The sequence below is a fragment of the Corvus cornix genome, chromosome 13 (genome assembly GCF_000738735.6).
Source record: "Corvus cornix cornix isolate S_Up_H32 chromosome 13, ASM73873v5, whole genome shotgun sequence".
NCBI classification, from domain to species: Eukaryota; Metazoa; Chordata; class Aves; order Passeriformes; family Corvidae; genus Corvus; species Corvus cornix.
Window position 1 is genome coordinate 550,066 of NC_046343.1, and position 25,164 is coordinate 575,229.

Consider the following 25,164-nt stretch of genomic DNA (forward strand, 5'->3'; position numbering starts at 1 on the left):
GGGCAGCGCGGAGGAACGCGGGGCACCGGCGTGGCGAGCGCTGCAGCCAAGGTTGCAGCAGCTTCCCCTCACCCCAGCACCCTGAGGTGACGGCAGCCAGCTGGGGAGCAGCTGTGGGACACCCACTCCCCACCCCTGCAGGAGGGGCGACAACATGGAAGACACCAAACTAAAGCTTGTTTTTAGGCACAAACTGGGCTGCTCGATGCTGGGACACCTGCTGCATGCCACTGCAGGGACAGATGGGGCAGACAGGATGTTGACCTTTGGGTTAATGGGAGGTAAAGAGTTCATCATGCATTCACTATATTGCTGAGAATGGGAAAAATGTCAAATAAGGAGGTGAAACCTCAGGCCTGTCAAAGCATTTAAATAATAGCATAATTCCCGCCATTACCGCAGTAGCAATGCTTTGGCCAATCTCAGTCTTGGCAAGACCACATCAGCACTGCAGTTTTTCCTGTAAGCAGTCCCTGCTTAAATCGAGTGTTGTTTCAGTGGTAGAGAGATTCAAAATACACATTCACATTTCCCTCTTGTTTTGGAAGCCAAACCCCATCAGATTCAGTGAACTCCAGCAGTTTAACATGATAGTGAATGGATTTTTCAGGCTAGACTGGTAAAGCATCGGGATTCACCAGTGCCTGCTTGTTACCTCTTGGTGTCCACATCTGTCGGCACACCGACCACGCACCATGCCAGCCCTGCTGGGTACATGGAGAGAGGGCTAAATGGGCAGGAAACCTTTGCTGCCTCCTCCCAACTAAGGAAGGAGCTCATCTTCAGCCTCCTGTGCCCATCCTCATAGATGTTTGCAGGAGCTGCCTGTAAGCAAAGGCCACTTTTGTCACAATGCATTGGTAAAGACCCTGCATCTGAGAGCCACCTCTTCCACCTCAGGCAGCCAGCCATGAGCCCATCCATGCAGAAATCCCAACCTCTGCAGAGCCCTCAGGCACGGCACAGCTGTGGTCCCAGTACCGCGACTGACGTGGTGATGGGCACCTCTAAGCACAATGCAGCTCAGCTTCTCGGTCACACTGTGGCAGTTGCCTGCATGGTGACACCAAGAGCTGTGGCAACTGCCAGCCAAGCCAAAACAGTGGATACTGTCTTATCCATTGTCTTGTGGTCCCATTCCTGCCACCAGGAAAGGCAACATAACAGGATCTGAGTCTAATCAACTGTGGCCCAGCTCTCCTCTGTGCCCTGGGCTGTTGGCAGGGTCCCAGCAGCAGAGGACAAGTCCATGGCCCAACACTGTGAAGGTGCATGGGTTGGTGAGCCGCAGCCCCACGAGGAGGTCCCCTGCACGGGCTGTGCTGTTCTCAGAGGTGGTTGTTCTGGTTGTCCTCCCTGTGTGTACCTCCACTTTTTGTCATGGTCTCTTGGATGCTGTCATGGTGAGGTCTCACCCTTGGGGATAGAAAAGGATGATTGAGTTGTGAGGGAAAGCCCAGACAGTGCCAAGACCCCATAGTGGCACAGCCACCTTGGAGCACCCCACTCCCTGGCATGAGCTGCCACTCACTCCACAGTTCCTCGAGCCCTGAGCCCCCCAAGCTCCTTCAACACAGGGCCCCCACAGCCTCCCTCCCCAAGCTCCCTCAGCCCTGGGCCCCCCAAAACTGTCAAAGGCTTTGGCAAGGGCCAGTGCCTCTTCTGCTGCCTCTGAATCAAAACTTACTTTTCTCTGTTGAAAACAATGAAGTCCCTCTGGAGCATTTCCAGGTGCTTCTGGAGGTGGCTGGCCTTTCACATCAGAATGGAAAAATAAACTAGATCAGGAATAAATTCACAGTTGACACAGAAAAACATTGTAAGGACAGTTTCAATGAGACATGGCGATATGTTTAGGCACAGAGCATCTTTAGCCCTGCAGTGGGGAGAATGGCATTAAGGCTCTCCTCTTGCAGTAAACCTGTGCATACACATTCTGCCTTTTGCCACAGGGAAGATGGGGGAGAGTTTTAGGAATAAACTTGATCACAAGGGGAAAAAAATTATTCTGTTCAGTTTGCTGTGGTCTTGCTGGATGGCAATCATTGAAAAATGAAAGACCTCCTTGACCACATGCTTGTATCTGCTTGCTCTCACCTGGGATGAATTGCTTTTGCTTGTGTCTTTCTCCTTCTTAGCCAAGCGCTTTTTTTTTTTGTGAAGAGGTTTGGATTCCAGGATCATTTCTTCCAGTTCAAAGGCTGGGTCACAGTTCAGTCTGCCTTTCTGGAGGGGAGAGAGAAGTGGCCTTAAATGATCAGAGCCTGTCTTAAGGAGTCTCTTATAAACTGGACTGCATCTGGGAGCGGAATTTTGTAAAAAAGATGGACTCATTATAATTTCACATGCAGCCAAGAGCACTGGCCATACTCCTGATATACTTTATCAGTCCCTTCAGCTAGGGGCCATATTCAAGGCGTGACAGTGGCTCCTTTTGTGGTCCTGCATGTACTCTGCACTTTGGATGCTTTGGAGTGGCAATGAGGAGGAGGACAGTGTCCTGGCTGGGTTGTGCCTCTTTGAGAGTAGCACAACAGCCAGCAGAACTGGTCTTCAAGCAATACAGAATCGTACCCACCACAGAGAAACCCAGAAAAAAGGGTGGATATACAATTAACAGATATTCATACTTCAGCCCAACTTCTGCTGAAAACCAGTTGGAGCAGTTGGACTATTCTCTGTAAGGGTTCTGTTACTTGTGTGCTGTTTTAATTCAATTTAAAAGGGCCCAGAAACACTAATCTAGTGTATATGCTATTTACTGTTAACAATGAGGTTGTTAGGGGAGGCATTACAGGAGAAAACAATTCCCGTAAGATGGTGGGTGATCCCCAGGCTGCTGCTGAGCCCATCCTGGTGCACTGGGTGTGGGGAGCAGCTCAGCATGAGAGGGCTCACAGGCACTGTCCATCCCACACAGATGCACAACCCAGTGGGTTCTGCACCCAGAAATTCTGGGAACATTACAAACAGGGCATGTCAGTTTTGGGGCACCCACACTACAGTCTCCCTCCACTACTCTTTGCTACACTGGGAAGAGACAGCTCTGCCCTGGTCACTCTTTTTCCCTTGTGACACCTCCTGCTTCAGTGGAAATTTGTCAGAATGTCCCATGTCCCAGTGCTGGGTGTGAGGAACCTTTACACTCAGATGGCCTTACCATGGGAATGAATTCTGGCATTACTCTTTTCTGGAGAACAGCATCCCAGTTCACATCAGACAGATACGGGAAGGACTGGATGTCCTTTAGCTGAGAAAAACGTTTCTCGGGGTTCAGCTCGAGCAACTGCAGCAAGAGTTAAAGGGAAGAGATGAGACCATCCCCACAGCATACACATTCTGTGGAGCAGGGCTAAGGACACATGGCGCCAGAGACACCGCATCAGTGCTGGTACTTGGACCAGTGCCTCTCCTGCTCTGGCACGTACCCTTCACCAGGGTACGTGACAGGCTCACAACCTCTAACTCTGTTTATTCCCATTTTTACGAATTACTTTTATCCCCATTGCAGGAGCAGGCAATGAGGCAGTACAGTGGCATTAAACAATTTGTCCAATGTTAAAAATAAGCATCTGTTTGGAATGGGGAGTTCCACTCAGGCCTTTGTGTTCTGCTTTTAATACTGGATCAGTAAAACATCCTCTTTTTTCACTCTACCAAAGTAATAATTTTATTCCAGTGTGAATGCATGCCTTCACACTGCTTATTTTCATCATTTTTTAACATTGCCGTAGGGATTACTTGTGTGGAAGGGAAGAGTTGAGGTTGGCTCTGTTCAAGGATTATACATTGCATAAACTCTGACACCATGCACTCCTAAAACAGAGCAGGAAAACCAGAAGATCCAAACCCTTTGGGGAGGGTATAGGCAAAGTGACAAAGCCCTCCTGATGCTGGCATGCAGCCAGTTACACAGCAATGTTCCCACTGCCCAGATCCCTCTGCAGAGCTCTGGACTCCAGCCTAACACCAGCACTGCGGCTCCACGATGATAAGCATCTGCCTGGGACGTTAATAAATACAGAAATCCACAGGGGATGGTTGAGCCAGAAAGGAGCCACAGTTGACTTCATGTATAATACATACGGCTGTTAAACCAGATGCAAAGGAGCACTGGGAAATTTAAATAATTGTGACATCGTATTATTTATTCACAAGGGAGCCTCCATGGTTTGCAGCCTGCTGTGGTCCAGAGAAAAACTTCCAGCATAGCAACACATAGGACATCTGCAGTAAATATCCCTGTATTACTGTTAGGCTTAATGAAATACTGGCTTCATTGAATTTTCAGCAAATGGAGATATTCTTCAATTTTCTTCCTGGAAAATACACCATGATTCTGTCTCAGCAAAGAATTGACAGCCTCTTTTCATTAAAATGTTTGATCATCTATTTCATTAGAAATTATAGAATACATATACAAATTATTTGGAACAAGAAATAGTTGAAAGCTACATTAAGTACTACTTTATTGCCCATACTGATTTGAAATTAAAAAACTATTTAAACTTCCCTAAAATTTGCTGCCAGTGATGGTATGCAGGGGTTAAGTGCTCAGTTTTGCTACCACTGTTAAGCCATAGTCTTGTTTACTGAAGCTATGGCTTCATTTCAAATGGGATTTCAGCTTCAAAATGCTTCCAGTAATGATTTTAAAGCAATTTTGATAACAGCTTTATTGAAAAAAAAATTGCAGTGGTACATAAACCACATGCCATCAAAGGATTTCAACAGTCTCAGCACTTCTTGAAAATATTTCCATTATTGGGAAAAAATTGCTGAGAATTAAAAAAATTTAATTTTGGGGCTAAATTTATTGACACATATATCAATATCTGCTTCTAAGTCAGTTAATTCCCAAAAGCAAAGTTATAGAGGAAACTCTGGAAGCCAAGGTTGCCCGTGTCACCATTTGCAAGGGCTTCCCACCATGTAGTGCAGAGGCTGCAAGTGGCAAGAGCACCGGACACTTCCCAGCCCCTCGCCTGCCCTGCAGCCGCCCTCACCTTCTTGATCAGTGACACCATGTCCGGGGACCACGCGGCAGGGTACATCACTGTAGCTGTCTTGAACACATGAGCGATGTCATCTGCGGAAGTGTTGGACCGAATGTGATATGGCCTCTGTGGGAAACGCCACAAGAAAAGCACTTGAATTTATTTGCCTTTTCAGACTCCCTGGGAAATCTGGTTAGAGCCCAGAAGCTTCACACAATCTCACTGTCCAGTCCGCAGCCTCCTGTGGGACATCTCTCCTTGTGTGACCATGGCTCAGTTGAAAAAAACAAAATGTCAGCAAGAACTAAGCTAATAAGTAGGCATTTAACAGCAGGAAAGGCAGGAGCAAACCCCAGAAGTCAGAGTTATCAGTGGGAATTTGCTTGGTCTTTTCAGTGTTTTTATCTTACAAGGCTATGACACATAGTGCTGTGGTTAGAGCACTCCTGATACTTCACTCGTGCTGGGGACAATGCCGGTGAACAGGAGACAAATGCGTCCCAACAATAAAATCAGCTCGGAAAAGGATGTCCCAGGAAGGGTCACCAGCCTCAGGTGGGTGTCAGGACGCAGGGTGACAGTCCCTTCTGCCCCATGGCCAGTGTCATGTCACTGGGATAGGTGAGCCATTGCAGAGGAGCACATGGTGCAGTGGAACACCAGGGACTCCTCCTGCATCAACATGCAGTGTACAGCCAGTGACACTGCTCAGGTAAAGTCACCTCCCTGTTTATTTTCCATCTACAAAAATTCTGCTGCCTAACCTGGAGAGAGAACTTAAAATGGCAGAGTGTTTCCATCTTGAAAGTTTTGATTCACAGATTTTTACCTTATTTTGGGGGGAAGACGGCAGGAGGGTATTAAAAGTACATTTAAAGAATAGTAGCTATAAATAGTGAGATCAGATCAGGTGCGGTGTGCTTGACATGTGCCAACGCTAGATGGACCTCATGGTCTCCTTTCACTTCCCCCACGTGGCAGCCACGCAGGTGCCACCATCTCAACATGGCTGTGCCATCAAGTATGAGCACAAAATAGCATTTCTGCTCCTGCCTTTAGAAGCAGTGCCATCAACGAGATGCAGTCCTGCCATTCATTTAGCATTATATGTGGAAAACTCAAATATTACATTAAGATGTTTACAGAGAGTGCATTGCCTCTCAGTTACCTAACAAGTCAGACAGCCACATCTCCTCAATGTCTGCTAAACTGATCTCTCACAAGTGAGACACACAAATTCGACTGAAAAAATCTGTTCATCAAAATGTTTTTCAGGCATTCTGCAAAGACTGATGATAGAGTTTTTAAAAAACATGTTTTGCATACTCATACTGAAAAGAAGCTTCAGAGCCTCACAAGATTTTAAACATTCCTCTTTAAATTACATTCTTTTGTTTAGAAGAATGTAATTTTTAAAATTTTGTCCCACTTTTTTACACAACACTTCCAACACACTGATGTATTTGTCTATCTACTCGGCTCCCAACGTTGCCCAAGTCAGCAGCAGAGCCCTGATGGCACAGGCAGGGATTGGGCTTTTCCCATCATTTGCTCCAACGGCTCAGTCTTGTTACAACAGCAACAAGATTATTTTTTCAAGTTTTCTTTTTTCCTTGCAGGATAGAAGCTCCAAGTAAAGGACACTGCAGCCCAAACTTCAGGAGCTATTGCTTGTTTGCCTTGTCCCACTTATACCAACCCCGGGGCCCTCAGCCACAGTGGGGAACTGCCACAACATGCTGTTCTGTATTGCAGCAGCTTCTCTGAGCTCTTAGCCATGATCACAAGAACCCTGGTGAAGATGTGGTCTCTGCTTCCTCTGCTGTAATAACCCCTAAAGCCTCGAATTCATCTTGGCTGTCTCATCTCTGTTATAAAGCATTAACCTTCCCAACAGCATGTCCAAGGACAGAGAAGGCCAGGCCATGAGCCACACACATACCCGAGTCCTGAGCAGCTCATAGGCAGTGACTCCCAGTGACCACCAGTCCACGGCGAAGGAGTAGCTGGTGGGTTTTGTGGAGTTAAACATTTCAGGTGCTGTAAAATACAGGGGAGAAAAAGTTGCCTAGCTGCAATCCCAAGTGGGAACGAGGAACACGGAACACCTGACCCATGCCCTTCCCATGCTGCCATGCTCCTGCACCAGGGCCACCCAGTAGCCCCAGAGTCCTCTCCACATGAAACTCTCTGTGCTTCTCTGCCCCCAAGGCCCCAAAAGAACAAATTCCTTTTACTGACACAGGAGTTCCCATCATTCACAGTAAATGTCCTCCAGAGTAAGCACATTCACTCAATCTAGGCATAAGGTGGCCTGAGTATCTCTTCATCTCCCTGGTGAAGAGTCTCTGCCCCTGTCAGAGCTCAGCAGATCTGCATCTTGGGAAGCTGTTCCCATCCCACTCATCTCTTTGTTCAAGCACTTCAGTCTGGCAGAGCCCAAATCCAGTCTCAGCCATCAATGAAAGCAGCTCTTTGGGAACATTAATATGCAGCATAAATGCAGACATGGTGCCAACTGCATCCTTGGCATGGAAAACCAAATTTTAACTGAATGAAGCCTGAGAACCACAGCTTTTAATGGGAAGTGGGGGGAGGGACCAACTGAAATGTTTTTTCTTAGCCATTAGATTTTTCACTAACGGGAAAAAGTACTTCAGGGTTTTTGCACAACCTGGGAGTCAAGAATTGCTCTAAACCAAACAAAACAAGGAGCAATGTTTTCTTACAACCACTCACTTGGCCTAAACACAGAGTAATGTTAATTTTTAAAGCAGTCATTTCATATAAAAATTCAAATTATTGCTAGTGGTACAGCAGCATAAGACTTTCGTGCTGATGTACTGAGGGACCAAATACAAACTGATGTGCATAATTTCCCTTCTCAAGGGTAGCAGGAGTATTTCATCATTGCTACACAATGTGACTGCTGCTTGTGAAGTGCTTGGGGATCTCAGGAGTGCAACTATCTTAGTTAATAATCAAATCCATGCTGTACAGTGTGGCATTATGGCGCTAAAATCTGTATTCATGGTGTGCTTGCGTCAGTAGACGGACACACACATTCCCCAGCTGCACTGAGGCATTTCTGGAGAGGGACTCCTGTTCCCACCCTGCGTCTCCTCTCCAGGGTTCCCCTCACTTCAAACTGTGTATGTTTTGATGCGGAACAGGAAGAAAAGGGTCCAAACTCTAATCAAAAATGTCTTCACTGTGTACCACCACAGCAGTCCACCCAAGCCCATAGAATGGTGATTCAAGAACATGCAACTACCATTGGTTCTCACCCATGTAGGGCTTTGTGCCAGCAATGGTGGTGACATGGCTCTCCTTTGTCAGCATTGTGGCGATATTGAAATCGGTGATGTGCACATGTCCTGAAAGACAGAGGCTAATGTATAAGATGGTTGGTTTTAATTTCACACAAGAAATAGCTCTGAATCAGAAACATAAAGCAAAATACTCCATGGAAAGGAATTTCCAGGAAAAAAATTCTGGTGGGAGAACTGATAGAAAATACTTCAGCTTGCAGGCTGCTTGCAGATGTCTCTTGTTTTTCCAAATATTCCCTTATTTTCCCTCTGGGGAACCAGAAAATATAAGAGTTCTCCAAGAAGTAATTTAGTGATGATTGTTGTGAGTCTTCCTGTATTTTAGGAAAACTGCACTTTTCTCACAGAAAAAAATTCCACTATGTTTAAAAAAACCCCAAAATCTTGAAGTTCAGCTCCCTAGTTTTTTGCCATCTGGTGTTCCAGGTATTAAACGCTCCCTCCATTTTCCTCTTTAGAGGATGCCTCCAGAATGGAACCAAACACCTTTAGCAGGCAGCAAGAGTCTTGCACAGAAATTCAAACATCATGAAACTCCCTTGGGGGGAGGAACAGGCTCTGCTGCCATGCCTATAATATGCACAGCTGCTGCCTGTGAACCAAAAAAGAAAATAAAAAAGGTAGATGTGATCTGCAATGATGAGAAAGACAATGTTCCCACTTAGCTCCTGCCTGTGCTCTTACTTGATTTTTTTCCTAAGGCATTTAATTTATTATTCCCCATTAACTGAACCACTGTCAATGAACGGAGCAGTCCCACAAGGTGATGCAGGTGATCAGACACAGCTGGCTGCACAGAAGCAAGTCTCTCTGAAACTTGTGGTTTGGTTCAGGTGAATTTTCCTGATCAAAAGCAGGCAGGCTCCATTTCCCCACCTCCTGCATCTCCTCAAGCACTGAGCCCGCTCACCCCTGACAAAGGTGGGTTCACTGTCAACACATCGGCTGTTCTGTTTGTAGTGTTTTGCAGCATTGCGCCCTTGGCAGTAACAGAAGGGAGCTGGATTGCTGCTGTTTCCACTAACCACAGAGGTCGAAGCAAAGCGACTTTTACTGACACAGAGGCTGTGACACCACCTTCCTCAGTCATTAGCTTCAACAGCTAGAAATTCACTGCTGCACTAGTTCATGAGTCAAAGCAGAGTAAGATCACCTTCATAGGTCTAAAAGTTGATGCTCTGGCAATAAACTTCTGTTGTCTTCTCTGGATGCCATGAGCATTTCAGTAAGTATTTATGACTGTGCCTATAGATCTATTCTGTGAGAGCAGCAATACAAGTTGCCTGCTGCAAATACCTGATGTAGCTGGGAAAACTTGGGGAGTAAAAGTAGAACTTGTGATTTCACCTAAAATCTCTGTATCATATCCATGTTCCCTCTGTTGAGCCATGGCACTGCTGGGAGAGCATGAGCCAGACATCGGCACTCGCCTCGCACAGAGTCCCTGACAGACCTATGGAGCCCTCCCCACTACTTACGCCATCCACTGGGCACTCAGTCCCCCAGTCTGCCCACTAAAGAGTGGCATCACATTGCTGGGGAGCACTAGGGAGGAAGAATGATATCCAACTGCCCTATCTGGCTACGTCCTCTGCATCCTTGCACCGTTTTCCCTTTCAATGCTAGCTTTCATTCCACTTTGTGAGAAGCTGTTTTCAGAAATACGAATCATAAAGGCTTATTAAGAATTTGATATTCCAAACACAAATGTGACTTTCTCTGGATTCATCTTTTAAATTATTCACTTCAAATAAATGACAAGTTTTATAAACTAGCCCACTTGAGAAATGACCAAATCAAGCCAGTGAGGCTGAGGAAGGGGGTTGGGGCAGTACGAGGCTGAACAGTGACAGAGAGCTACGGGGTGGGAGCTACTGGTGCCCACAATGGGTTTACTGGGGGTTGCTGCTGGGTCAAACCTTAAGGCTTGTGTCTTCCTGGTTGCTTAGCATCTCTAATTGCAGCCAGTTCTGAACCAGCATGGCCAGAGCTGCACTCAGGCACCACGTGAGGCTTCCCCAAGCCCAGCCTGCCTGAAACTGGCATTGCAAGATCAATCACTGGGTTTGCCTTAAGGCAAACAATTTTCTTATCGTATTTTACACCTTTGTTACTTCATAATTCCTTCATCTTTCTAGAACATCTTTAGTGCAAAAAATATAATGCTTCTGCAGATTCATCCAAGAAAACATTTTAAAGAATATGAAACTAGAAACCCCAGGAGTTATGGAGCATGGAGGCTACTGGAAGGGGTTTTTTTCACCTGAGATGAGAGAGCAAATGGGCCATGTGTGCCATGCCTGCATTGGCATAACTCACCCATTACAACACTGCCCTTGAGTTCCTTCCGGCAGTAGTACAAGCAAGAATACTGAGCAAAGCCATTACAGGGCTCTTGCAAAAAATCTCTGTTTCACTAGAGATAAAACTGAACCTTTCTTCAAGTTTATTAGACAAATGACCTGGCCAAAATCTCCTGATTAATTAGTCACAACTCCTGGAAACTGCCATCTGTTATATTTGTTCATTCCCACGTGAGCTATGCTGTCACCGAATCAAATTGATGAACATGTCTTTAAAAGAGGAAATCACTTTGTGCTTGGAATGGCTGCTGGATGTGTCATCTGCTGAGGGCTTTTTCATTGGGGGGACCTAATCTCAATCTGTGATGTTGAACAATGGCTCTTTCCTTGCACAGAGAGGTATTTGCCTGATATTCCACTTCATTTATGGCTCATGTTAATTCCTTGGCTGAAATTGATACGGTAATACAGAATGTCACCAACCAGGGTGATGGAGGCAAAAGTGTCAAGTCCATGACAGTCAGCGTCAGGATAACACATTTCAACCAGTATGTGGCATCATGAGAGGCATTAAAAACTGGAACCAGCCTCCTGCACAAAGATTAAGTGATGTACACAAGGGCTCCTGTAACTCCCTTGGCTATTAACACCCACAAAAAGGGTGCTGGCATCTGCAAAAAAGCTGGGGGCCTTTCCAAACTTAAATCTGAAGGAGTCACAGCTGGAAACGAGCTTCACAGCTGGAAAAGTAGATGCGCCAAAGGGCAGGGTTAAGGGACAAGAGGAGTATAAAAATATTAAGGACTGAAGTCTGACTGCTGAAGGTCTTCAGGTCCTTCATAGTCTCAGGGGACTGGTCCCAAAAATTATAAAAAAATTAATGTTAGTAAATTGCATCTGCTTTGTGATCCCAGGTGTGAAAGCCTGGTGATGGAAGAGAAGAGAGAATAGGGAGCTGCAGCTCTGCGCCACAGGGAAAGAGATACTGAAAAACAACCATGATCTATTAGGCTAAATATAGATAAACATGCAGCTACAATAGCAGCTGCCTTGGGGACAAGAAAAAAACGAACTCTGTGTGTGTCCAAAGCTTTCTGTATGCCTTGGAAGACAAACCTTTGCGGCCTTGGATGAAGAAAAGGAATACTACAAGTCACAGACAAAAGGACATTGGACTCAAGGGTATGTCCCCAGAAAAAACACGCTGAAACCTCTGCAATAGAGAGTTAAAAAATCACAGTGAACAGAGAATAGACTCAAAACTCATCCTGAATTGTAGTGTCATTAAAGAAGTTAGTAGGTTGTGTCTTTTGGGCTGAATGCAGCTGCAGACATATACAGAGCCTTTTCCTATTTTTTTTTCCCCTCTTCAAGGAATGCTGACCTACATTCCCACAGCCATGGTGATCCCTCAGGAAGCTGTGTGTCATCCCAGTCTGAGGGGCACAGAGGTTCTGGGAGAATGGTGATGGGTCACCAAAGCATTGAACTGACCGAAGGCAGTCCCACAAAAGATGGGCAGCCTGGAGCCCCAGCAGTACCAGGAGTCTGGCTGGAGGAGCAGGTCCCCAACACATCAGGGAGGACAGAACTTTCCACAGTCTGTGTATGGGGCAACAGCCAGAGAAGGACTGAGCGAGGCAGGACAGGGGCTCCAGCACCTGGAGGCAAAGCCACTTTGCTGCCAGCTCCTAAATAAATAATCAACCAGTGCTCTGAAATTAGAGGTCGTATGTAAACAGATCGAGCCTGGGCTCGATGCTGCCAGGCAACCCTGGTCACACACACCCGGTCACAGAGCCAGGCAATGCCTCCCTTGGGAGCTGCGGCATCTCTGCTACAGCCTCTGAAGTGATAACAAATTCAGGTATGCCTCTTCCCTGCACTGACTTTTTCTCTTCAAGCACCTTGCTGTAGCTGCTAATGAAAATTTCTCACAATAAGCCAGTTACTTGGATTTTTTAAAAAATATGAGCTAACAAAATGTTTCTCTAATGAATTACAAACCAATAAATACCAGACAACTCTTCACTGCGAGATCTTTGCCAGGAAAAAAATGTGACTGAAGGGCCATGCAAGGATATAGTCAGGAGTTTTGCCCAAGAAAAACTACAGAAAAACTGATAGCAACATTTATAACATACCCAGCCCCAAAATCCTCTTCAGAGCTCCCTCCCCATGCCAAATGCTCAAGGAAAAAGAAAATACATGAATGAGGATTAATTCTGTTTGTGAGCACACACTGCACAAACCCTGAAGTGACACAAGCATTGCCCTTCAAATGAGGCATTTTGAGTAAGTTTTAAACAAGACCCAAGAAAATGTTAAAATCAGGTGTGCTGGGCAACAGACCCCAAGCAGCGCCAAACATATGGTCCCTGCCAGTGCCTTGTGGGGACACCATCAAGTCAGTCAGCCAAAAGAGGTGTTGGTTAAAACACCAAGGCAACCCCAAAGCATCACAGGTTGCCCAGTGCCCTGAAGGTACAAGACACTGCTGCTCAAAAAGCAAGAGACATCGAGTGGAGCACAAAAGGATGGGATGGTCCTGCTCCCTGTTAGGCTGAGGGAGAGAGAGCAACCCCAAATGATGGCACCAGCAAGCACGGAGACTACAGCTTGGGTCTCCTATCTCTGACTGCTTTTATACTTATGCATGACCACAAAGCACTTGGCACTTACCGTGCTCATCCAGTAAAATGTTGTCGGGCTTGATATCTCTGAGAAGAAAAGCAGAGGAAAGACAGCCATTAGCCTAGAGAAGTGAGAGGAAACACGGCTGCAGGCACCTCAGGAAAGCCCAGGCTCTGGGACCCTGGCAGAGACACTGTGCCCTCAGAGCCTCGGGGCTTCTCAGCTCTGATGTTCCTGTTTGATTTAGGTGTAAGAGAATGACTAATCAAACGGCATCAGCAGCAGTGGGTATCCTTCGAAAGCTGCAGGGGTTGGGGTGAGCAGCACTCAGGTCTAAGTCCACCCATAGTTAAGTTAGAGCTTCTTTTAATTGTTTTCCTCCTGTTACTTTTCAATCTGTTTCGATACTGTATTGAGAAGGGTTCTCCATTCACTCAGTACACATTAAATTATTGTAACATCTCTGTTCTAGATACAAATGGGTTACCCACAGGTTTTATTCCTGAGTAAAAGAACCCCACAAAATATTACCTATAGCAATGCTGTAGGGAAACACTTTCACTGAAGGGAGAAAATGTACACCTGATACTCTGATACAGCTGTGTTCACCTGAGTGACTTTACAAACCATTACCTGGCTTTAATGAGCTCATTACACCAGTCCCCACCGAGCACCTGGCCAGCTGATGCCCCAGGGAGAAGGTCCCAGCCGAGAGGCAGGCAACAGGTGCAGTGACCCTGTGCCAGCTGGTGCTCCCCACCAGGCCCAGGAGTTCCAAGTGAAGAAATGAGCACATTTAGGATTTTATCTTTAAAAATTCAATCCTTAAGACACATTTGAGTTCTCCAAGCCACCTGGAATCAAAACCCCACAATATATCTACTTGTCATCTAATAGCTTACAGGTCTCTGGCATCTTGTCTCCCAAACTACTTCCAGTGGGTTATAAACATTTGTTACCTTCCTGGTGCCATCCCATCATACAGGTGAATATGGGGACAGGCATTGTTACCAGAGCACAAGGCAGTATCAGGTAAGTGGCTGATTTTCCCCCTAAGCACAGAGAAATGGTTTCAATTTTTTTTTTTTATTTTTTAATTTCTACTGTGGCTGTTTCTGATCGCCCTCAGTCTGGCATGCAGCCTCTGGAATTACACCAGCACAGTAAGATCATTCTCAGGATGCAAACAATGACCAGAGATAATTCTGGTTATTGTTCTTTTGTATACTTCTTTTTTATAAACTGGTTATATCATTTCCTAACCTAAAATATATTAATATTTCCCCTTCTTTTACATCCAGGTGGGAAATAATTCCAGCCTGAGTTTGCTGTCTCTGAACAGTTTTGTTCAGCCAAACAAAGCCATTGCTTCCCTGTCTCCTGATGTTCTCAATTACAGCTGTTTCAGTGTAATTGACTCAGCTGAATCACTTTATCAATCAAATACTATCCCACTGGGTTACAGTGTTAATTAAACAACTTGCATTACAGTGTTAATTAAATAACTTGCAATTTTTACAGCCTGCCATACATGTTTTGTTGTACTTGAGTTACCTTAAACACATGCAGCTGTGTGAAAAGCACAATGCAATCTCACCTGCAGTTTCTCCCACTCCTATTCACACTGGGGCAAAGATCCATGCATGTAAAGCACAAAACAAGCAGCATGAAAGAGGAGACTCCTGAGAATGTGGGAGCTGACCCCAGCGCCCAGCCCGGACTACAGCAGAGCAGAACTGCTCTAGGCTCTTGTGGCTGCAGGGACAGGCAAGGGGTCATTCTGCCCTCACAACCTGGACATGGCAGCTGGACACTGTGGACAGGAACAGGCATTCATCCTCACCAGTGTGTGCCTTACCCACTAACAAACAGGACCATTTTAATTTTACACTTTCCATGCTTAATTCTTATACTGCACAAGAATGCTCATGTGGAGTGGTATTTCTAAATGAAGTGACCTCCCTGCAATTACTGATGCTATAGTCCCTCCCTGTTCATCCTCCCTGACAGCAGCTAACTTGGCTAAACTCTTGGGCCCCCAAGGTTTGTGCTGTCCATGACACCAGCAGAAGAGCTGTGTGTCCATCCATCCAGAGGCAAACCCTGCTTCCCAGCCAGGGGAAACCTCTGCCTCCTCTGCTATTCTGCAAGTTTTCAAAGGTATGGGAAAAGCTTATGCATTTTTTCACTGGCCATGAGAAATTGTGGTAGCCAAAAAGAAACTCTCAGCACTTCTAGAAAGGGATTTACCTCATACACAAAAAAGCTGTGTTTGGGACCAGTCCTCTTATTTTGGTGCAATACAGACAGGGGGGGCAAAGAGAGACATCTTCAAGCATGAACACAGGAGTTCTGACTGCTGACACCTACCCTCCCTGGACCAGGATGGATATTAATGAGCTACAGCTAATTAAAACCTATCAGAGACAATTATTTGCAGGATCAGCGGACAATCAAATTTGCTATTTCCCAGCTACCCCAGAGGGAGAAGTCAGATGCTCTCTGCTGTATATGAAATACTTTTCTTGGGGAAGCCTTATGTTTCACATAAAAGCAAATATGTGGGAGAATATGTTGTTTATCACTTAAGTTTCTATTTGTCATTTCACATCAAAGAGGAACAAGCCTGCCCACAGCATAGCCTGTGGCCTGGCTGACCTGTGGATGATGTGCCTACTCTGCAGGTAGTCAAGGGCCAGCACCAGCTCACAGATGAAGAGTTTCACAGCTCCCTCTTGGAACCGCACATTTTGTTGGAGATGGTAGCGCAGGTCCCCTCCAAGCAGCAGGTCAACCACCATGAACATATCCTCTTCATCCTGAAATGAGTACCTAAAACAGCATACACATGGTTCAAGGACATTAGCACTGAAAAATGACAGGTAATAAAGGAACCTCTGGGAATACTTATCATTTCTTGGAATTTTTCACTTGAGAAATTACAATTTCATGACCTTTGCATGCTCCGTTTCCCACTATTGTCACACTTATGATGACATTAATTTAGTCTCAGATCCATAAGATCTGAGAACAGATTGCACGAACAACTCAAGATGGGCCTTCTGCCTTCTCTGAGCACCAATGGGAATTGACCACAGGAGCAATGCAGAGGAGCCTAGGACCAGCACAGCCCTGCCCAGACCCCCAGCACTGGAGGTCTCTCTGTCAGGCACTGGCTCGCATGGCAGCAGTCTGTCCATGAACCCATGTGCTCAATACAACAGGGGGGCAGCTGGTCTCTGCTGGTCCTCTGTACACGACCTCATTTGATGGACTGTGTCTCTCTGAAAGGGCCTGACAACCAGCTTTCCTCATGGATTTTTCTTTATCAACATCCTGATTGCTTGATGTGATGAGCAGCACTACAAGCCAGACTTTTAAATGCAGGTGCGGTTATGGTGATAGCCAATACCTGCCTGCAGGGACACTGCAAAGGAACACATGAACAAATTATCTTGTGCTGTCTGCAGGGGACAAGGGAGATAACTGCTTGTTTAACTAAACAGGATTCCCCTGAAACAAGAGCCCCAGTCAGTGGAACACGCCAGCTGCTTTCAAGACAGGCTTGAAGCATATGACGAAGGTCCGGTCTCGAAGGTGTCTGTAATTGACTGCACTGGCTCAACCAGTGAGCCAAGGAGCCATGTCTTACCATAAGTTAACCAAGAAAGGGTGTTCCAGGCCCTGCATAATTTGCAGCTCCTTGAAAACATTTCTCACTTCATTACGCTCCACACACTTCTGTTTGTTCATGTATTTCATGGCGTACATCTTCTTGGTGTCAGTCTTTTGCACCACACAGACCTAAGAGAGCAAATCGGGACAAATCAGAGATGATTTGTCAGCAAATTTGGGCAGGTAAAACCCAGTGACACAAGTGCTTTCCAGCAGCTCTGGCAGTGCCCACAATGCCAAGGTACAACTCCACCCACCGATGCTGCAACACTGGACACTGCCTGGGAATCTATTGGGTATTTCACCCAAAGAGAAATTTTTGGGGGAAGAAGAGAGGAAGGAATTTATCATCACAACATGGGAGACAGGGAATCACAGAGAAGTCAACATTTTATTTAATGCCACTCAGTAACCATCATGTCCATCCCTCCCACACTAGTTACTGTTGGGAAGAGCCCCCTCCACCACAGAACTACAGGTCAAACACTGGGACCAGCACCTGATCCTCACTTTCCTGAGAAGTGTCACTCACTTCACAGTTAATCTTGGGCTTTGTTTAAGGGGTACTGGGCTTAGAATTTTAACCTTTCTTATATGTCACCCAATCTAGAAAGAAACATGACTTCAAGGAAGGCCTCAGAACCTGTGAGAGCGCAGCACAAAACAGGCTTTGTTTACATAATAGTTCAGGAGTTTGGGAGGAACCTGATGCTTAATAACAAACACTGTGTCTCACAGAGAAACATTTAACACATTAAATAATGTGTTAAAAAAACTTGCCAGGATTTCATGTTGATTGTAGTTCTTTATCAAAAATGCATCATGATGTTCAGTGCTGATTTGTTGAGAAATAATAGAAAATGCTTTTTCAGAAATCTAATGAAATTCAGATCATTTGATTGATCAGTTTATCACTTTAATCTCATGTAATATGATTTGTGGCCACAGAATGGATAAGGAATTGGGCTCTGATTTCCTCCTGATGACCAGGAATTAAAGCTCAGGTCAAGGCTCACTGATAGTGCATGGGCTTTGGTTCTGTACTCTCATGTGAGCCTCCAACTCATCCATTTCCACTCAGTTACATCTCCAGCTGTCCACACGGTGATTAGTTCCCAAAACACTCACTTTTCCAAAGCTGCCCTTCCCAATAGCTCGCAAAATCTCAAAATGGTCGAAGGTAACTGCAAGAAAGAGCAAACATTTCAATATTAAGTGGCTGAGCAGACATTTGATAATATTATGTTATTTCTACTTTTTCTCCGTATGAGCTGAGAAAAATGAGGGATGCTCTGGAAATGTTCTGTTCCTTTTGAAGATTTGGGTGTTCTTTAAACTTGGCGTTTAACAGGGGGGTTTTTTCTCTACAGTTCAGCCATGAAGGCAAGTTCCTTAGGTCAGACTCTGTCAATGGCAGACCAGGCAGGAAACCACCAAGTGAATGACTCTGCCCTCCTGCACTGTTAGAGATATTAGCCTCACCTTGCTCCTGCTGAGAACAAATTCAAGGCTGAGTCCATAAAACCCTTGTATCACATAAAGATACTGCCATTACCTTTTCAGGTATGATGGCACAGTCTAACCATAGCAAAGTTTGCAGTGACCAGCTACAGCACTCAGAAGGAATGCAAGCTTTTAGGCACAGATGCCCTTTCTCAAAGCTGGAACAGCTGTAAATATCAAAGTAAATAGAAACCGATGATGATTGAGAAATGGATGTTTACCAGTCAGACCATCTGGGAGAAGGGTGGTGAATACCTGCAGAATAAAAAGGGAGAGTGAAGATGCTTATCACCTGCAAGGAAAGAGGAGAGTGGTGCCCGCTTCGGGGAGAGGTCAGCTGCTGTAGCCCCGTGCCATGACACACAGCCACAGCTGTGGGGAGAGGGGCATCTCTGGTCCCTGGCACTGGGACCCCGCATGGAGCTCTGCAGAGCAGGGCAGACCACAGCATTAACAGCTGGGCAATAACATCTGGAACAGCTGCAAATCCAGAGGAGTTAAGCTAGCAGCCACATTTTGTATGTTCACACCCTTCATCCCTATTGTCCTTTACAGGAATGCTTTCATGAGCATGTTCACACCCTCTGCCTTCTTGTTGTTTAAGACTGAGCTGGGTGTAAGAAAGCTAAGTTGCATACTTTATTAAAGACTCTCAAACTAGGTGCAAGCACATTTGCACTTCTCTCTGGTTTAGCTTTCCTACTAGCCCCAGCTTTCACAGGGAACTAGTCCAGAGTCTTGCTCCCAAAGAACACTGAAATTCGTGGTGTCTGAATCAGGAACCAAACATGTACTCTTCATTCTGAATCCACACCTACAGATAAATCTCATTTCCCTGCCTGATAGCATATAAAGAAAAAGCCAAAGCTTTTGCCCTTCAGGGACAAAATTCACATACTCTGCCAGCTCAGACAAACTGTGTTTAAGAGATGCAAAGAAAGATAATACAATTGCCATAAAGAAGCAACTGGTGTATAATCATGAAACACTGTTTTGTAAGCAAGGGGTCATATTTCTAAACCAAGGTTTAAGGAACAATATTTAGGTAAAAAGACACGGTCCCTAACCAGCCACAAAAAACATCCTTAGCAAAGACCAGTCAACGTCGCCGAAATCCCCAGGCTCATCTGTCAAGCCAAGTCAATGTTTTCAGGGCTCAGGCTCCCCCATCCCTGTTGCCCACCCCAGCACAGCACCACATGGTCTGTTACAACTCATCTTCCTTTTCTCACTATTTCCCCAATTTTCACTGTATTCTCTCCCTGCCTCTCTCCTCTGCTCTGCAGCCTCAGGAAAACAAGTACTGCCACACGACTGGGAACAACCATGCCAATCCCTCCATACCGGGGAGCAGGATGTGACACAGACCCAAGCAGAGGAACAATAACACAGCTGATGCTCTGCTTGGTCCAAGGGAGATTTAAATCCAGAACAGCTGCTGGTGGGCTGAGCAGGACAGCACCAAAGGCCCACAGAATGATGTGCATCCTTCTCAACCTACTACTGTCCTCGCCTGCTATTTCTGCTTTATCTTGCAGCAAACTTTCCCCCCAGCAGGGGGAAACATCTGGCTGCCATCCCCCCAGGACACTTCCTACACCCTTCTGCCCAGGACCAGCACAAACAAAATCTGGCTTTTTCTATGGTTTCATCTTGACTACACCAGGAATCAGATCACCTTGTAGCCTTGAACCTTCTGTCTGGTTATTACATTTTCTTTTCATTTCACTTGCTCATTATCCACAACTGTCTGCTCAGAGGAAATGCTGAGAGAAAAATAATCCTGTCACCCCACTTCAGCTGAAGGTAAACAGAACCCTTCAAGAAGTTCAAACAGAAATCATGGTGTCACAGAAAATAGTGAAATTATAGCAACAGCAATTTGGAAAAATATGCAAGAATTGTTAGGACTGGAAATGGAGCACCTACACCACTCGTGCTATTCCACCGACTGTCACAGGTCCCAAAGAGAAAGTCTCCCTGTGGCACAGCTGCAGAGATGGGACTGGTTCCCACCACCTGCAGCCTGGGGGAGGGACCTGCCCATGCCAGGGAGCAGTGTGTTGTTTCCTACTGTACCCAGAAGCTCTTAATTAATTACAATTTTAATTGAAATCAGAATGAGCACAAGATTGTGACATCTAACGTGACATAGCCTCTGGTCACCGATTTGCAAGATAATGGAAAATTCCCTAGGGGACATCTCTGCTCCAGCTGGGTTCCTCTCCCCTCAGTATAGTAAAACATGACTAATTAGAGAAAAAATGTGCTACCACTTTTCAAATTTGTGCAGGGCCATGGAAACAGAACTACACTAGTCTGCATGCTGTGTCAGCATGCAAGGGTGGCCCTGAGCCCACTGAAACCTAACAAACTGACAGTGAACCACCTGACATGGTCGGGACAGGACCTTTCCTGGCATTGTGTTTCTCAGTCACAGAAGCTGATGCTGTATGAACACTGGACCCAGAGAGAGACCCAGCAGAGACCAGCCACTCCCAGGAAAATCCCACAGCCAGGGCACATCACCCTGAGGAAGGTGGTCAGGAACAGAGCTGCTCATTATCCCGAGCAAGCATAAGTGGTTGTTTATGAGAAATGCCAATACTGAGCATTTAAATGCACCAGGAATAAAATCTCCGGGAAAACCTCACAGCAAGGATTTCTTTTGCACTATAGAAACTGGGAAAAAATATGAAAAACAAAGAAAAACTGCAAGCAGTTGCATTAATAATTTGGAAACTGAAGCTGGTTTAGCTGAGCAGCTGCAGACTGGCAGTGGCACCTCATGGCACATTGGGACACTGGTTGATGGGGTATCCAGCTCCTCATATATTTTATGTTTATTACTATGTATTTGTATTTATCTACATATGCATATTGCTGTACCTAGGTAGAAGCCCATATTGCAGTCAGCAAGCTGACTCATGTAATGGCAAATACATTTATGGAGCAATCTTTCACTGACTGTCTCTCTAATCTTGGCAGCACGGGGACTCTGGCCTCCAATACTGCTCCCAGCGGTACTTTTCCAACTCTCCTTTTCCAGACAACCGAGCCTGCAGGCTTGGCCTCCCAGTGCCTGCAGGCAGCCTTGCCCAGCTGGGCAGCCACCAGGAACACCCACAGGAGCATGCATCACTCCAGCCACCTTCACACCATACTTCCTACCAGTCCTCCCTACACTGAGACCTCCAGAACGAACCTCTCTGGCCTCCAGAGCAGCAGCATTTTGTCCCTGCCTTCGAGGTGCCTGGCAGTGTCCCAGGGACACCTCAACACCAAACCTCTGCTGACGATCCTGCTTTCAGAGCCAGCTGCTGGGAGGGGAGGCAAAAGGACCCCAACATCAGACTGCAGCTCTGTAGGGACCACGAGCACACTACTGCTGCTACTGCTGACCTCCACACACCTCTGCTGACCCGGGATGCCCAGGCACTTGCAGCCTCAGGACAGGTGCTGGCTGTGACCCTCACAGTCAGTCTGCACTGGAGAACTCTGCAGTCCCAGACAACAACCAGGAGAAGCTCTTACCATCCTCATTCCCATCAAAGGGTGGTGACTTGCTGGAGGTGGTTGCCCCCATGATGTGTTCAGCCCAGGCTCAGCACTTTCCACTCCTCTGGGTTCTGCTCCCACACTCGAAGGCTCTGGTACAGTGCTGATGTGGGTCAGTCCTGTCAGACGTTGGCAATGTCCTGCTGATGCATCCTGGAGAAGGCAGGAAGCAAAAGTTCATCATCAGTCAGGATGAAGAAACATTTACAGCTTGCGAATGTCTCACTGGAGATTCATTGCTCTGAGGACAAGACTGACTGTCAGGGAAAAGCACATTGTAATGGAGCTTACTAGAGAAACCAGTAACACCATAACCTTGTAACTCAGATCAGGACTGCTGCCCACTACAGGAAGGGTAGAAATAGACCAGCAGACCCAAAGATCCAAGGATCTGGATCATGTTTGCTGTTTCATCCAGCACCTATTTTGTAGCTTCAGGGGTGACTAATTGTAGTGAGGTCAATATCCAAGATAAATGAACATACTGACTTGGCTAGATAAAAACAAAAGGCACTTTTGACTACTGAGGTCATGCGGAAGGGTAAAAGCTATGGAAGAAGAAATTCACAGTGTCAAACTTTTGATTTAAGCAGTTACACAAGTTTTTCATTTGGGACAAAATCATACCATTCTGGTATTTTTAATGAAAAGATTCCATGTAAAAATCAAGGTATAGTTTCCACTCAGGTTCTTCAGAATTTTTTTTTTTTATATGAACTATGAACAAAACAGAAAACCTGATTTCTGGCTTGGTGCTGGCTGCAGTAACTGGCTCTCCCGTCCCACTGCAAAGGGACAGGAATTTTCCAATCTCCCCTGACATATATAGGAATGCTGAAGCGTAGAACTCTGTAGAATTTAGTGACACTTGAGAGAGCCTGAACACTCTCTGTAGGATACAGCAGCCACTATGTTTTTAAAGCATTCACATGCAATGCACCTTTATGTGCTTGTTTTTGATACTGACATCCCTGTGACATACAAGTTTATTCCTTGTTGGAGGTACAAAGCCCTAAAAGAACAAAATGAGGGAGTAACAGTGCAGCAAGATCTGGACTGGGTCCAGCCCAGAGCATTCTCCAGGGCATCCGTATGTTCACTGAACATTTTCTCAGATCTACACTCCAGAAACGCCTACTAACTAACTTCACTTTACTTTAAATTAACTAAATTATGTTACTGAAGCAGAAAAGGGAGGAATCATAAGAAAGATGCTGGAAAAAAGAGAATTACTGGGAACTGGGTCTATCATGGGATACTATGAGTTACCCCACCAGCACACCCAGCTCCTTCTCTCCAGCTAACCAAAATAAAATCTGAATTTCCCACCTCAGAACTGAAACAAGATCCAGCAATAAAACAAATGAAGCAGCAAATGTTTATGATTCCCATCAGTGCTTCTGAAGAGAACAGATCAAGCCTTTAGTCTCAAAGCCACAGCGGTACCTCTTTTTGAGCTCCAAAACTTACTCTTCAGAGGAAAAATAGACTTTCAGACACAACAGCCATAAATCAGGTATTCATATCACAGGTTCCCAAGGAAACTTTCTTGCACAGCAGTTTGGAGCCGAATTCGTTTTTGAAAATACGTCAGTACATACAAGCTCTGAGGAAGGAGTGCAGATATTCCTTGAAGTTAAGCTAGCCTGAGTAATAATTACAAGGATTTGCACCTTTACAAAGTGTAGCTGGGGTATGGTAATAATAAATCTTTCACTGTTTCCCGCTGCAAAGTCACAAAATTATTAAAATCATTACTTTTCCTCGGGCCAAGCCTACTAAGGCTTCCACGCTAACATCATGCTCAGTCAGACCCTGGTTCCATCAGCAGTGTGGCAGCAGCTCCACTCCGCAGTGCTCCTCATCAGTCACAGCGGGAATTTTACAGGCGTGAAGGCAGCCTCCGGCTCCCAGCCCCGGAGCCCGCAGCACACCTGCACATGGCTGAGCACACCTTAGTCCCAACAGATGAATGTAAACCCAAAGCAAAACACAGGAATCCAGCCACCTGCGTGGTTTGCACTCGCAGCGCGAGCAGGATGTGCTCTGAGGGGGACGGGAGCGCAGGGGGACTGAGGGAGGGGCTGGAGGTCCACCCGAAGGATGGGCAGCAGCCGCACCGTTGGAGTCATCCCTGATGGGGACTGCCGAAACCCTGGATGGGGACGGCTACCTCCAAGGGTTCACAGACCATTTCTCTCACCACCTCTGCACTACCCGAACACTGCTCGGAGGGAAGCTGTGGCTCCGCCAAGGAGCCGGGACTGGGCGTTGACACAGCCCGGAGGGACATCACCCTGAGCTTTGGTCCCAGAGGAACTAACGATGACCCTGAACTCCCCCGCAGCCACAACAGCGTTGGGGAAGGACGAGAGCAGGTGCTCTGAATTTCACCATCAGTGCACTGGGCGTCTCCTACAGAGCTATCGGTGTCTTCTGCGGTTCTCCTCGCCGCAGCCAGGCCCCCGGCAGCACGGCCCCCGGCCCAAATGCGCTGCGGGCAGCGGCGGAGCTGCTGCCGGAGAACCCCGCACGTCCCGAGCCGCCGCCAGCAGTGAGCGACCTCGCCCCCCCGCCCCGCCCCGCCCTGCCACGGGGACAGCGGATCAGACCCCGGTCCGGGGAGGTGCCTACCTGGGGGGAGCGGAGCGCAGGGGCCGCGGCGGGACCGAGCAGCCGCCGGCGCGGGCGGCAGCAGCCGGCGGGAAGAGAGGAGCTGAGGAACCGGAGCAGCCCCGCCCGCGGGGTCCCGGCCGGGCTCGGTGGCGGCGGGAGGAGCCTGCGGCACCGCGAGCGACACTCGCGTGGGGCCGCGCCACGGACACGCCGCCGCCCCCCGGGGCCGCCGCGCCGTCAGGAGGGTGTCCCTGTCCCCGCCCTGCGGCGAGGAGCGGCAGTCCCTCTGATGGCCCCACCGCCCGAACCCCTCTGCCGCCCCTCGCTGCGGGGTTATCCTTGCTCTTCTACAAGCGTCGTGCCGTGACTTCTGCTGTTTTTGGAAGGGTGATACAGGCTCTGCTTTCCGTGCCCGGGTGCATACACCCCCGCCTCGGGGGACAGGTCACATAGGGGGATCCCGTCGGAGCCTAGCCTCGGTCACTCTGATCTGGGTAAGGCCGAGTGCCGGGGTCACACTGCCTCCCCTTCCTGTTCGCATTCCCA

The 25,164-nt window shown here is 46.9% G+C and overlaps 1 protein-coding gene across 1 annotated transcript; it reads right to left on the minus strand.

Annotated features, from left to right (window-relative positions):
- Positions 1 to 354: 354 nt before the first annotated feature.
- STK32A (serine/threonine kinase 32A) lies at positions 355 to 24,759 on the minus strand. The gene is made up of 13 exons (XM_039559946.1): positions 24,637 to 24,759; positions 21,979 to 22,155; positions 18,070 to 18,125; positions 16,919 to 17,070; positions 15,925 to 16,098; positions 13,315 to 13,352; positions 8,285 to 8,374; positions 6,940 to 7,037; positions 5,007 to 5,123; positions 3,161 to 3,286; positions 2,098 to 2,226; positions 1,688 to 1,752; positions 355 to 1,416 (listed from the first exon to the last, which is right to left on the minus strand). Exons 2-13 carry the CDS (start codon positions 22,028 to 22,030, stop codon positions 1,329 to 1,331), a joined length of 1,185 nt encoding a protein of 394 aa, XP_039415880.1. The 5' UTR covers positions 22,031 to 22,155; positions 24,637 to 24,759; the 3' UTR covers positions 355 to 1,328.
- Between the last annotated feature and the right edge of the window lie 405 nt (positions 24,760 to 25,164).

Bases quoted from the DNA above. Each gene is read 5' to 3' on its own strand.
- STK32A (XM_039559946.1), bottom strand. From the start codon at position 22,030: ATGGGGGCAACCACCTCCAGCAAGTCACCACCCTTTGATGGGAATGAG. The intron at 7,038-8,284 runs GTGAGAACCAAT...TGTATTTTACAG, and splicing joins TGGCACAAAGCCCTACATGG to CACCTGAAATGTTTAACTCC. The intron at 1,753-2,097 runs GTGAGAGCAAGC...CTGATGTGAAAG, and splicing joins GCAAAAGCAATTCATCCCAG to GCCAGCCACCTCCAGAAGCA.